Source organism: Tachypleus tridentatus, chromosome 2 (genome assembly GCF_004210375.1).
Source record: "Tachypleus tridentatus isolate NWPU-2018 chromosome 2, ASM421037v1, whole genome shotgun sequence".
NCBI lineage: Eukaryota > Metazoa > Arthropoda > Merostomata > Xiphosura > Limulidae > Tachypleus > Tachypleus tridentatus.
The window spans coordinates 95034230-95049376 of record NC_134826.1 but is presented as its reverse complement, the minus strand read 5'-3'; the positions used below and the strand labels follow the sequence as shown (position 1 = coordinate 95049376).

Here is a 15147-nt window from a genome sequence, read left to right as displayed (position 1 = left end):
AAACGTTGTTACATTGAGTTTATGGACATTTATTGTATGTATATGGTGCCATTTATTTAATTTTTATATATTATTATTTTTCTTTTCACCTTTTGAAGCTTGTCAGGTTATACATTGTATGTATATATTTTTAAAAAAATTTTTATTCCACAGTATTTTTCACACCTTTCATTTGTCATTATTATTGTTTTGTTTTCACTTAATGTACCATGCAATTCATACAACTTTGAGAATCTTACAGTTTTGTTGCATAACAATGAGATGAAGCCAGTCACAAAATATGAATTCTTATTCAAATGGCATTAAAATAGTTCACTAGCAACATGCAAGCTGAATAATTTAACCCTAAAAATTTAGATTAGTGAAGACAGAAACATTTAGTAGTCAGCTATTCTGTGTTGTTCATATTATTTAAATTGAATTTTATATGTATGAAAAAAGATGAGTATTTTTTTGTATCAGATCATTAGCCATTCAGTAGATAAAGAACAAGTTCTAATAAGCCAAAATATATAGTAACTACTCCTGTTTCGAACTTCAGATCTTGAACAGTGTGCAACTTTCTTAACAACTGAAGAAAGTTTTAAACAAATTGGAAAATTGATAATTTTTAAAGAGATTTTATCTTCAGAACATGAAAAATGCCCTATACTTAATTGATTATTTTGTATATACCTAAGTTTCCAGAGTTTGTTTTCTCATACCATCATGACAATGTTATAGAAAGTTGCCTGTTCAACCCATTAAATACAGTTTATAAAATCTGTACTGGCTGTTTCATGAAATAAATCTAAAGAACAAGTGATCATATTTACAGTTTATTAACCAAACAAAAATACATTGTTTTTGGTACGAAGGTTGAATTTCTTATGTTTTGTTTTTTGTAGGAGAATTGTGAATTTGAATCAATTTTGCCAAAACTTACAACAGAAGAATTTGAAAGAATAGTAGATACTGTTATCAAAGAATATTTTGAAAATGGAGACACCAGTGAAGTAGCTGTAAGTGGTCAATACTTTTGTAATTATGGATGTTATAAAACTGGGAACATCAAGCTGTATGGATGGCACAATTTTGCTCAGTAGGATATTTGTAGTACCCATTAATTGTACCTAAAAAGTGTTACATATTTTTTCACAGAGTAATATTAAAGCTTTGAAAGTTTTATTTAAAATGTTATAATATTTATATTCAAATCTTTTGTAATTTAATTATGCCTTCTTACACCATCCAGTTTAAAAATGTACTAGACTGTTTATATGTATTCTTAGCAAAACCTGAGACATATAGTTTAATTTCTACAATTGTCATATGAAGTATTTTGATGAATAATAATCAGGAGAGATTTCATTCATTATATAGGAACCATGGAACACAAATGCATTTAAAAATGTAAAGAAAGCCTTAAATGAAGTAGGAGACTGCACTATCCAATGTGAAAGTTATTCAAACAGGAAGTTTTTCCTGTATAAAACTAAGTTCTGCAGGTAGCACATTTGGTGATAGATATTAAAATGTTTATTTAACAAGATAATATTTAAAAGTTATTCGTAGGTTTTCTGCATTTCACTCTCTTGATGGTAGGTTAATCAATTTTTGCACTAATTATTTAGCATAGTGGATGAAAAACCTGCAAAGCTAATAAGATAATTGTGTAATATGCTGATTTACATAATGTGCTTTGGTTCCAGTTAATACTCTAACATGTTGATGTTTTGAATATTCTATTTTTATGTTGCATAGTTATATACTGGATATTTTATATCACCTGAATTTTCTTTAATTGAAAATTGTACATTAATGTAATCTTACATCTGATTGCTACACAGATGACTATGAAAGAGGTCAACCTTGCAGGGCTACAGCCAGCTCTAATTGAAAAGATGATTATTATGGCTATGGAACGAAAGCCTTCTCATCGGGAGATGACTTCTGTCCTTCTCTCAGATCTTTATGGACATGTGTTTACAGAAGAAGACTATGAGCAAGGTTTTGATTCATTGCTCGATAGTATGGCCGACCTGGTCTTGGACACTCCCAGTGCTCCAATGGTTGGTACATGACCAAATTAATGAAACATTTATATACTGTGATGTGTACACATGTATTAACCCTTTCATGACAGGTCACAAGTCAGAGGCCATGCCATTGCATTTGTTGAGTTGCATTCAAAGTTGTATTGAACTATTATCTTATGAATTTATATCAGTAAGTTTGGAATCAAACTGTAGATGATAATTCAAACTTTAATGTTATATATGAGTTAATTTCTTAATTTAAAAGTGAATATTAAAATAAAACACCTAAATATAGATTTTAGTGAGTCACATGATATGTTGAATGCAGAACTGGTTAAAATTAGATGTTTGTGATGTCAAAATACTAAATATAGTTTAGTACAAATTAGGAACTCAAATTACTAATATTGACAAGCTAGAATGCAAAATAAGAACCTTATATCTCTTTATTTTGCTGAGATACAGCTTAAGTACTGAATCAACCAAGGTGGCCCTTTCAACTCTTTCCATTTTTTTTTTAAATGGTCTCTTATATACTCTTACTACAGTATGTGACAAGTGAATAACTGACACCTTAGAATGTCCCCTTTGTGGTTTTTCCATGTTTGTGAAAAGGCTACCACATTTTTTCGAACAAAGCTTTTATGAAGGTAGATTGTGTCTTTAGTCTAGACTGCTTGAAGTTTAATACTTTTTTAAAATATAAATACATCTTGTTTACTAAACTAAATAAATTATGGTAAAATTCTATGATATCAGTATAGTTATTTATGATTTTCTGGTTATTCAGCTCTGTATAGATATACAAAAAAAAGTTTGATATCTTACAAGGCTTACCAACCTATGTCCTACAGCAACCGAGGTCAAAGGTCATAGCAAGGAGAGATAACTGTTTGCTTTACTTCTAGATTTATTGTTATAGATTTTAAGAAAAATAAGTTTAATAGTTTATTTCTAAGTAGTAGTAATCTATATACACACATAATGTATAGTAAATGAGATGTGACTGTGTATTACAAAATACTAGTCCACTAAAACAGCAAAGAAAGGTCAGTTTTATATTATTGCATGTAAGTTATGTAATGTTAGCTAGGCATGAGTGGTTGATCGATATAATTAAAAGTAATATACATATATATAAATATAGTGTTATGAGACTTAAGCTACCTACACTAAACATTTGTATTTTCATGTTATAATATGTAATCATTCTAGCATGAAAAAGGCGTAATTTATATTTATTTCCTAATTTTTTATGTTGATTACAAGGTTGGTCAAATGATAGTACCCTCATAGCTAGAGTACATAACATAACATTAAATACAAAGTCTTACTCAAACATTTGAAATGTATTTAGCAGGTTTTAGAGATTAAGCAAATAATATTTGAGATTTTTTAAAACAAATCCAGTTTTCTTAATCATAAATCTTAACATGAAAACATTTTTCTCTCAGACTAGTAAGGAAAGAGACTATTTTTATAAACAAATCTTTAGTAAAAATATTTCATTAAAAAAATTGTAATCTTTACTAAAAAGTACCAAATTTTGTGAAGGTACACATGCTATATCAAAGTTTTACTGCAAATACTTATCATGTAAATATGTAGATAAACTTGTAGCAAAGCTTTTTTGTTCACTGCTGAACTGTACACCATTTCTCTTGCCCTGAATTACATAGAAGCTAAGCAGTACTCAAACTATACTATTTATACTGACTCGCTTACTTTTCTACTGACCCTGGAATTGCTTTGTTAGTTTACACCCAATTGATGGAGACTTTACTTTGTTTCAGAAGTTCTAGCTTTTGTTGTCAGTAGTTGAAAATGCAAAGAAAGATGAGTAGAATATAAATCTATGGACTTACAAAACCTACAGAAAACACAGTAGTAGTAGTAAACATTCCCTACCACACACATCTGTAGAAGCTTTGTGGATGGGATTTCAGTTCAGAAGGATGATTTGTGTTTGACATGTATAAAAGTGTTTTTCCACCTGGAAAATATGTTGTGTTTAAACTAAATATTTATTCTTACCTTACAGATAATGTTGTGATATTAGTTCTTATCCTAAAAGTCTGATTAGTAAATAGTTTTAACAATAAAACTGATAATAATTACAGTTCACTTGCTTAACCTGACACAAAGCATAACTGTCATTGTTCTTGAAAGTGATTGTACAAATAGTTTTTAGACAATTATTACAACTTTCATATCCCAGTTGGCCTAATAAGACAAATAGCCTTGTTGGCACTAGATATACGAGGTATATAGTGTGGTCAACATATTATAACCTATTCTCTTTTGCTGTCTCTCATGGGGTTTTAGAATTACAGTATTAAATAATTTATGAATTTAGGATGATATAAATTATATTTTTAATAATTTTATTCCCTATTACTGGCTTGTCAAATGTATACATAAGTAAATAATTTATCATTGTACTTTTATGATGTGTTATAAACCATCATAACCAATTAAAATAGATTTTATAATTGAGCATGGTCTTATGGTCAGTATCCTGGACTTTCAGTTTGAGGTTTCATGGTTTACAACCAATTATCACCAAAAGAAAATTGTATTATAAGAGTGATGATCGAGTCCCATTATTTGGCCTGACAGAAGTAGCCCATGAGTTTGCAGCAGGTGGTGTTGACCAGCTGCTTTCTTTCTAGTCTATGAATTCATAACTAAAAATGGATATTGCAGATAATCCTTAAGTAGCTTTGCAGAAAATTCATCAAACATATAAATTTTTATTTGGTTGAGTTTTGCTAAGCATATTCAAATGGCCAGTAGATGATAACCCAACTGTTAACCAGTGTGACTGAATGCTTCTATCATAGAAATAAGGTTGTGTAATTAAGTAAACGTTTATACCTAGGAATTTTGGGGATCCAGTTTTTGTGAGGTGGTTAACTAACTGTTAATTTTTTAATAAGTAGTTTATTTTTCAATATTGCTGGTTTCTTAACATAAGAATATTTTTCTTTTATAATAGTTTACAATTAAAATGTTCCTTTTATAGATGATTGGGAACTTTATAGCTCGTGCAGTTGCAGATGACTGTATTCCATCAAGTTTTATTGAAAGTTATCGTGGCAATGTGGATTGTCAGTACATCAGGTAGTTTCTGACTTAACATGTAAATAGAAATTATGGATAAAATTATACATGAGGTATTATTTTGATAATCATTGTTCTTTCTTTTAAATTTATGTATATTTAAACTTCATATGCCAAATAAAATAATAAAACTAGATTACAAGAACAAAAATTGTGTTCATGATTTGATTTTAATGTGTACTGTAAAGGAGCAACCTTAAAGGTTTGAACTGTGTACAAGTAAAAGCTTTAGTGATACTGAGTATTCCTGCACTGATTCAAAATGTTAGTGCACTTAATAACACTACAAGTAATTTTAACAATTTTAACTGTATTTTTTACTAACTATTGGGAACAAGTTTATTAAATTAAGTTAAATATATTTTCCTGTATTGGTAAAATTGATTTGTTTTAAATTATCTGTAATTCTGCTAAATTAATAAAACTTAAGATATATATTTGCACTATCATTAATTGTATAGGCTTTATGTGTGTTACCAATACTCTTTTGACAAAAAATTATACAATGATTTAACTTACCTAGCTGAGTGAAAATAACACATGATTAACTAATTTACCTGTAACTTCACTCTTTTACTGGGTTTCAATTTTTGTATTGGATACGTAACTATGATTTTTACTAGATTATAAAGTAGTAATATTGTTACTTCACTTGTTGACTGAAAAGTTCACTTGTAAGTTTTTGAGTTTTGATTTATATATTGTATAATCAACTGTAATTTTTACAGCTTGACTAAGTAGTTCACCTATGTAATCGTACTGTTTTATTATTAGTAACGTGTGTGTATTTTTCAAACTTAAGAATTGTTTTTTTTCTTTTTAAATACTCCATCTAAAAAGCAATTAAAACAATCTAAAGAAAATCACTCATTTTATTTGTAAAACAAATAAGCAGTCGTTAGTATTTATGATATTTTGTGTTTTTGTCATTACGGATCTTATAAGTTACATGAACATGGACACACAAACTATTCAATACATGATAATTTACAGTAATGCTTTTTAAAAAGCTGACAGAGTAAATAAATAGAATTTAAATAATTTTGCTGCTGTCCTACATAATAAGTTAAAATTGTTACCTTTAATGATAATAACCTTTTAATCATTCTTGTTAATGTCCTGCATTATCTATTGTTGTTGTTGTTTTAAATTCAGCACAAAGCTACATAATGGGCTATCTTTGCTCTGCCCATCACAGGTATAGATACACTGATTTTAATGGTGTGAGTCTGCAGACATGCTGCTGTGTTACTGGTGTGCCCTGCACTATCTATGTTTTCTATGTTATTGTCCTTTTTGTTTTTTTATCGTGGTTTTCAAGATCTGAATGCTGTAGAGAATAGGTTAATCTTTAAATAACATTGTTTTCAGGTTATCAAATGGTTGGTCTTTTCATGTTTTAGATCATCACTTGAACATGCTGATAACCTGTTGAGTATGAAGCATGGCCTAGTGAGGTTGGATAATGTCTGGGGAGTAGGAGGTGGCATGAGGCCTGTTAGGTACTTCATTAATAAGGTAAGATGTGTGGAGTGTAAGGAAGTATCATGGGGAAGTGTTGAATTCTTTAACTGCAAGTAAAGTTGATTTTCAGTAATGTTTGAAGCCAATTAGATAACCTAATCAACTTTATTTTTGTAATAAGGTGAGGAAATTTGATAATTAACATATGAATTCTTAATAAGAAATGAATGAGTGAATCTTTGTTTAAACTAGTTTGTAAAAACATAAATTATTTTGAGAATCTAAGCATGTTTAAAAACTCGTTATTTTGTTGAACATAAAAGAATTAAAGAAGGTGTGCTATAATTATTAGACCACAAATATATGTGTTTGAAGAACCTGTGTAAGTAGCAGTTACATTGCACAAAAATGTCAACAAAAACATGTTTCTCAAGGTTCTCCATAACTATCTATCTATCTAAATGTAATATATTATATAAATTTTCACTCCATATATTTCTTATTTTTGTTTTAAAAGAAACTTTTTTTTTACTGATAATATTGATTATTCATTAAAGGTGATAAAATAATATGTTTTTCCATTAACTAGCCATAGTACAGAATTGCAAGGAAAAATGCATTATTTATATAATCAAAAGAGAACATGTGCATACACATTGGAAGCTTTTTAAACTTCATTAAACAATGTTAAAATGGAATTAGGATTAGGGTAGTATGGATAATGTCACTATTTGTATAAGGGATGAGTGGCCATAGATATTACAATGCTTTGGAAGGGAAAAGATGTTTTGAGAATGGATCTGTCATCCCTCAGAGCCCCATCTCAGACAGGAAATGTGTGTGTGTATGTATATATATATATTATACTGTTAAAACTGTATTGCAAAATTCTCTCATATTCATGAAAATTGTAGAAGATTCTTTACTATAAGAATCAACAATGTATGTGTGTATGTAAATGCCATTTTGTTGTTTTTGGTGAAATCTCTAAAATTTTGTGTTATGTTTGTAAAATTAACCAGTGCAATGTGCCAAGAGACAATATGTATCAGGGGCATAGATCCTGGGGGGATGGGGGTATACATCCCCCCTTCATTTTAGGTGGGGGTATGGTGCATACAATCATCCCCCCTACAGTTTGGTCTGTTGAATTGTTTTATTGCATCACAGGCCTACAAATTGTGTGTTTGTTCTTGTGATTCTCGTGTTCTTACCAATCGAATTACATAATTAGGCCTAGATGTAGGCTTTTTCAGAAGCCGAAATGTACATCTTTAATATAGGCGTGCTTCTAAGCTTTTCGATCTAAGTGATAGTTCGTAAGTATCAGTCAGTAGGCCAACGTATACATGCAAGGCTTGCAAGGACTATCACAAAATCTACCCACATAGTACGTAGTGTAAGATTAAGTAAAATTTCATCACAACAGATTGAACAGAGCATGAAATTCGAAAATATTACTCCCAAGCATAAACTCCTGTAATCTAGATCTGTCAGGTCATTTGTAGCTTGTAGCTGCATCAATCTTGTGTGGTTTTCCTATGCCATTTGTTCTTATGCATGTCTAGCCGGTTTTATTGTCGAACACCTTACTCTCCTTAGCTGCCGAAGCCACTGACAATAGTGTACAGTTAACGACAGGTTTGGGCCGCTCAGATCCAGACACACCTACATCACCCCCCTCCACTCCCTTTAGTCTGAGCCTCGATTTTACAACAGGGCTCATTAGACTTGTGTTTGTGTCCCTCATTAACCGATGAAATTTCAGATAATCACCGCCCTCTAATAAAGTGCTAGTGCTTTATGGTAAAAGAACAATATATTCTTTTATCATAGATAGTAAAAATATTGTATTTTCTTGTATAATTAGAACACAAAAGGAGTGATTTCAACGGCCTGAAGCCTCTACTTGAATTGTATTGCTAGTTTTTGTTTAGGTGTTTTTATTTAATAGACGTGCTTATAGACATTATATCACAATGGGTTTGCCTTTTGATGAGCTTTAACAGGAATATAACATATTTGTAATTGTTTAAGTATTTTTCAAGAAACTTGCAGTTACTTGTGTTGTAACTAGCACACATTATTGTCCCAGGCGGTCAGTCGGCTCGGTAGTCACTGTGAGGTTCGCTCGTTCGACTTAAATGCATTGTACAGTTCAGTCCTACTTCCATTCTGTTCTATCTTTGTTCATTGTACGTTAGAGTTTTTCAATAAAGACTGTATTTTAGCCTGTTGAGTCATCTGGGAAGCAGATTCCAATTATGACAAGCAAGCGTCTGAAACTTTCCGATATTAGACAGTTCTGCAAGCCAGTTACTAGTACTACAAGTGACAATGCAGATGCAGATAATCCAACAACCTCAAGCAAAGGAATAGAAACTTGCCATACAGAGAAAATACCATGTTCATCAGAGGACGAGTCTGAAAATGCTTGTGCAACTATTGCACATCATGAACCACCAGATAGTTGTGAAACAAGTTTGTGCAGTAATGAAAAATCTGACACTCCACAGATACAGTGTGGAAAGCCATATCATCCAGATGCACAACTAATACCATGACAGAAAGCAAAATCTCAAAATATGAACTTCCAGGGCAAGTGGTTTGATGAGTTCCCATGGCTGCACTTCGACAATCAGACTCAAAGAGTCATATGCTTTCATTGTGTCAAGGCGGAAAATAGAGGCCTTTTTACAGGGAAATTGGAGAGGCCAGTGGAATATACCTTCATATCCACCAGTTTTTGCAACTGGAAAAAGGCAAAACAGAAATTCAACGATCACCAATCCTCTCAGCACAGGTTCGCTATATCTCTAGTGACTGTCCAGCTACATGATGGAAAAAAGGAGCAGCAGGAAGAATGCAAAAGAAGTCTAGCCAAAATATTCAGAATTTTACATTTCTCACTGCATCAAGGTTTAGCATTACGTGAACATACTGATACGGAGGGGACCTTCCTGCAGTTAATAAAGCTCCATCCCCCCCAGTACCACTCTGCCAGAGAGAAAGCATCAATCCTCAAAAGAGAGCAGCAAATCAGATGTTGAAGATCCAGATTACAGTTTCAAAGGTGCAGCTGGTGAGAGAAACTCGTACTGCCCCAACCAAAGAGATCTCAATGACTTGATCAGAGATCTTCGTTTAACAAAGTTGAATGACATCTAGGCTCAAGAAGTGGGATTTGTTGGATGAAAGTGTGCAAGTTGCAAGTCAGAGGAAGTGTCACTGACATTTTTCAAGCTTCTTCACTTGTCAAGATGGGCTCTGCTTTTGCCACAGTGTATCTGGTCTGTGCGAGGCAATTGAAATTGCCTGTAACCCAAACAAGTGGTGCCTCTTCATTGATAGCTCATCCAGAAGCCTCAAAGCTGTGCTGCTCCATAACGGGAATAAGTCGCAAATCTTGAAAAACTACTCACTTCTGAACATTTTTGTGTAACTTTAGTAGAAATACATGTGAATCTTGATTCATATGTTGTTTTATTCAGACCTTATGTAAATGAAAATGTGCAAATTTGCCCGTTTTTACACAGAAAATAGGTTAATTTTTAAATTTCATTATCCAGGTCACAAAAGCAAAGTTCAAAGGGAACTATGGCCATTTTCTGTACTTTTACAACATAAACAATTAAGAAATAACACATACTATCCAGGGACAAAATCTGTGTAACATAGTGTTGTAATCATTATTATAAATTATATTATTGTTTGTATATTAAAATATATTTGTATTAAGAAAGAAAACTGTGTATCAATCTTGTTGGCAAATATCATAAATTAGATAAATGTTTATTTAACTTTTAATTGGAAATTACAATTTAACTTGGTCTTAGGCTATTTAAATCATAATACACAACATTTAAGATTATTTTGTATTTCTTCACTGCTTTTTAGACATTAGACAACCACTGCTGTCACCCTGTTGAGTTAATTTATTTTTAATCAGACCTCATAGTTTGTTCTAAGGAGTTTGGTGGGAATCATGTTGTGGTGTACATTTAACCAACTTCACTGTCATTGAGATTCTGCACACAGTTATCAGATTTGTTCAGAACTCTTAATTACTACTTTACCTCTTACATAAATACCCTAGGTATGTCATTTAATTTAATTACTTTAACTAGACATCACTGTGTTTACATAATATAAACTTTGTGCATTCAAATTCAAAATACCATAAAAAAAGAAAATGTTTCATATTTGAAGTAAAAGTTGTTTTTTTCCCCATGAGTAAAATATTAATTTAGATTGGTTTAGGAAATTAATTAAAATTAGCTCAATTTTGAAAATTGTGTTCAAACTTCTCTTCATACCAGATTCAGCTGTTGTTAAAGGAATACCTGTCATCTGGGGACGTCAGTGAAGCCACTCGCTGTCTTATAGAATTGGAGGTACCTCACTTCCATCACGAGTTCGTATATGAAGTAAGTTGGCTTCTCACCTTCAGATAAAAACCATTTTGTGTTGTAGTTAGCTCACTTAAACACAGTTGTTTACCAAGTTTCTGTTTTTATTTTAGTTCTGAATGTTTCATAACATTTATTAGAAAAAAGAAGACAACTAAAACCATTTGACCATATCTATCTCAAAAAAATATTTAAAGTTCCAAAGTTAGCCATTTAATTTTTGCACTGTATAACATTGTTTATAATGTAAATGTTTAATAACCATTTGTTCCGAGTGGTCACACAAACCTAAATTTATGTTGATTATCCTTTTAGTTGGTCACATGGTTTGTTTTATAAATATCATCTCTTTTGTATACTCCTATAAATTGTTTCTGTATAATACATAAAACCTCTCTATCATTCAACTGGTGTAGGGTAAGCATTTGATAAATACTACAGGCTGTATTTAAGCTGTTAACATTTTTCTGTTATTCATGTGATCTGATGGTTGATGCTTTGTAACTGGTAACTGTTTTAACCACAAGCTTACTATTGTAATTTTCTTAGGTTTGTTATGTTACTTTCAAGGTTGCATTTTGTTATTATCACCTTTTCAGGTGGTTTTATTTTATATTTTGTTGGCTCATACATGACACTGCATTCACATTTATGTCCACATGGGAACAGTTTGGTGGTGTTATTCTTATATTTTTCCATTTAATGTTTGTTATTTTTTGACCAAAATGAAACTTTATCCAGTATATTTTTAAAGAGAGGAAGGCTAAACTGTTTTCAATAATACACAGCAATATTAAATCAGATACTAAAGTAATTTACATCCACAAATAGCAAAGATAAGCAATTTGTCATAAACCAAGATGATGTACAGTTATTGTAGTAGTTTTAATTTTGATTCATAAGATTAAGAATGCAACTCAGTATTCTCAACTGCTAAAATGTGAATTTCCTTCTCTAGGCTGTTCTGATGGTCTTGGAAGACAACCACGATCTTGTCTCTCCTTTTATATGCAAGTTGCTGAAGGCTCTTGCAACAAGCGTAATTGTCACACCAGATCAGATGAGAAGAGTAAGCTTTGCTTTGAACATTTCATAGTAGCATAGATCTCCAGAACACATAAATTAAAAAAATTGTTGACAAAGTTATGAGCCTGAGCACAACAATATTTGAATAATTTTAGTAATGGGTATTTCTTTGTTATAATTATTTTTCACATAAAAAATAATTAGATTCCTTCATAGGAATGGAGATAGAAAGGTTTTAACAAACATTTGAGTTCTTGCATTATTTTATTGATTTTCATTTTCAAAATCTACAGTATAAGGTGTCTGTATTTAATATTTATGAAGTGTTTGAGTCCTTTTCAACTCACTATATAGTATCCTAAGTTAATTCAGGTGCATGAATGAATAATATTATGGCATTGCACCACATTTATTCTTTGGTATTATACTGTGTTAACTGTTTAATGACTGATTGTTGTTGTTGTTTTTAGTTTTTTTTCTTTCTTCCGAAGATAAAAGGTAAAATACAATCTCGGGTCAGCATACCAAAGAATAGGTCTTTTATTTCAGTAGTTTCCCCAATGGCATAACACAAAGTCTGAAGACATATATTGCTAAAAACTAGATTTAAATACCTATGGTGGGCACAGCACAGATTGTCCATTGCATAGCTTTCTTTAGCTATAAATAAAATTGGTTATACTTATAAAAACATACACTCTAAATTTAAAGTGTGACAATTTTATAGACTTCTGTGAGCATGCCCGTTGCAATGATGTCTTAGGTTTTAAATTGGAAGCAGTACAAATGAATTGAAGAGTTTTGAGCACTTCTAGAGGTAGGGTTATGAAGTACTGACTTCTAAGTAGTAGAATATTCAAGAGATGTTTCAAACACAGATTGAACTTTTAGAGAACCAATGAACAACATCTTTATTTGGTTACCAGGGGTTTCAAAGAGTCTATGAAGAGATGGCAGATATTTCTATTGACATTCCTTATGCCTACAGCATTCTAGAAAAATTTGTTACTGAATATCATGCAGCTGGGTTTTTGCCTGAAGAACTCATTAAAAACATTCCTTTCAGGTATGTACCACGTTTATATAATTGCATCTGTAATGTTCTTTAATCCAAAATGATATGTATTACTTCTTATATACGTTTAAATCCAAAGATTTTGACTTAGAACAAAATGAAATGTAAAAAAATTGTTAAATGTAAAGAGTGTTGGTGTAAATTGGTTAATAAAATCCTTAATGTTATTCTAATTTCACAAGTGTGGGTTTCAATAATATTAACTGATTACAATTTACCATTTTATAATTTATTAAAAAACATTAACACTGTATAATTTAGTTAACCTGAAGATGACCTAAGACGGTCAAAATGTTGTTCTGTACTTTATTTTAATTAAAGTTTTAATACCCATACAAGCCATCTTGAGAAAAAATGTTAACACCATTTAGTTGTTGTTTTTTTAATATTGCACTGTGTGAAATATGAATTTACTTTTTTTCAGGGGACGTAAAAGGTTTGTCTCTGAAGGTGATGGTGGCTGTATCAAAAGTAATGGCTGCTAAACTTCACTTTCACTTTTTTGTTGTTGTTAAACTATGAAGTGTAGTATTATCTGGGGACAGCATGTTAGTTTTATTTACACCTTACATTAATAGAAGAAAGATATTGTTTGTTTTAGAACTACTTGAAAAAGAGCAACCTTTGTATCTCAGCTACTTCAGAAATGTGCAAGATGTTCTATGTTTGTTTTTTAATAATCAGTATACTTTAAGATTTTGAAGGGTCACTTTCAAAGTTTGGCTTGGATAAAAAGCTACCATAAATTTATCAATTTTATAATTTTATTTTCAAAGCAGTCAGTCTTATGTCCTCAAATTTATTAGAATTCACAGATTTAAATGGGCAAAAGGATCATGTATCTCGAAAAACTTCAGGTATCCCCAGAATATTAAGAATTTTAATAATTTATGCACAAAAACTTTAGTTCACAACTTTATGATCATTTGAAATATTTTATATTGAGAGCCTTGGGAAAGTTTCTTAAAAAACCAGCAACAGCAAGAACATTGAAGCTATGTAGAACTGAAAGTATTGCCAATTTTTTTTGTATAACATATTCATTATATATAAAAAATAACATAGTTAGTTATGACCAAGAATTATTAACATTATTAAAAGTTTTGGTGAAAAACGAAGCTACTTTTATGATACAGGCACACACATCCTCTACAACTTCTGTCAAATAGTGATAGTAGTTTTGTGCATCTCGACTCAAGTGCCATTCAACATCACACACAAACGTATCAAAACTGGCTGCACCTACTTTTACTATTAAATTAAGTTTTCCTGCTAGTTTAAGTTCATGTATTTTTGAAAATTGAGAATAGCCCTTATAAATGATCTATTGAAAATAATGTTACAATATAAAGAAGTATACACTTAGGAAGTTTAAGTTTGTTTTGTTTTTTTTACACTTTGCAGGGTACAAGATGCATTCACTTGTTGATTTGAAATTAGCAAAGCAAGATATCAGTAATTGTATTGGTTATAAGGTTCTGATTTTGTGTAATTAAGAGTAAATATGTAACCAGTGACATCATGCAATGTGAATATTTGGATACTATAACTGTTTTCTAAAATGTTTTACTGCTGGCTGAATCAATAAACTGGTTAAAATAATATCCACCTTTTTTGTGAAAAAACATGTATTAAGGGAAAGAACAAGTGATTAATATCACAGAATAAACAATCTTCAGAATTAATGTCTGGTTGTATTTGTGTTAAAAACGTGGATGACACAAATAGGATTAATCCAGTGTATTGATTATTGAGGTCATGGGACTACCACCTAATAGATTATTTACCAAATATACAAGTTTAATGTGGAACTTATTGAAAGTTGTTTAAAAAATATGAATGCCATCTTATAATGACAGTAATGCACAGTCAATTTATTGCACACATTATCATGTCAGTCTCAACTGTCTGAGGTTCAATCTGTTATATTAAACAATGATACATTAACCTGGAAAACAGTGTTGCAATGTATATTAAACTGATATACAATGTAAACTAAGCTTATAATCAAATAATGAATGAATGTAGATTA

The 15147-nt window shown here is 30.9% G+C and overlaps 1 protein-coding gene across 2 annotated transcripts in view; it reads left to right on the top strand.

Annotated features, from left to right (window-relative positions):
* The window catches only part of LOC143244600 (programmed cell death protein 4-like), a 41355-nt gene extending 26555 nt beyond the window's left edge, over positions 1-14800 (top strand). Inside the window, exons 3-10 of one of the 2 annotated variants that reach the window (XM_076489579.1) lie at positions 888-1001; positions 1830-2051; positions 5044-5141; positions 6545-6659; positions 10925-11032; positions 11973-12083; positions 12967-13106; positions 13540-14800. In XM_076489579.1, coding sequence (XP_076345694.1) covers positions 888-1001; positions 1830-2051; positions 5044-5141; positions 6545-6659; positions 10925-11032; positions 11973-12083; positions 12967-13106; positions 13540-13600 — 969 coding nt within the window. In that variant the 3' untranslated portion in view covers positions 13601-14800. The remainder of the gene's footprint in view (positions 1-887; positions 1002-1829; positions 2052-5043; positions 5142-6544; positions 6660-10924; positions 11033-11972; positions 12084-12966; positions 13107-13539) is intronic. The other variant, XM_076489580.1, reaches the window with a different exon arrangement.
* Positions 14801-15147: the final 347 nt, after the last annotated feature.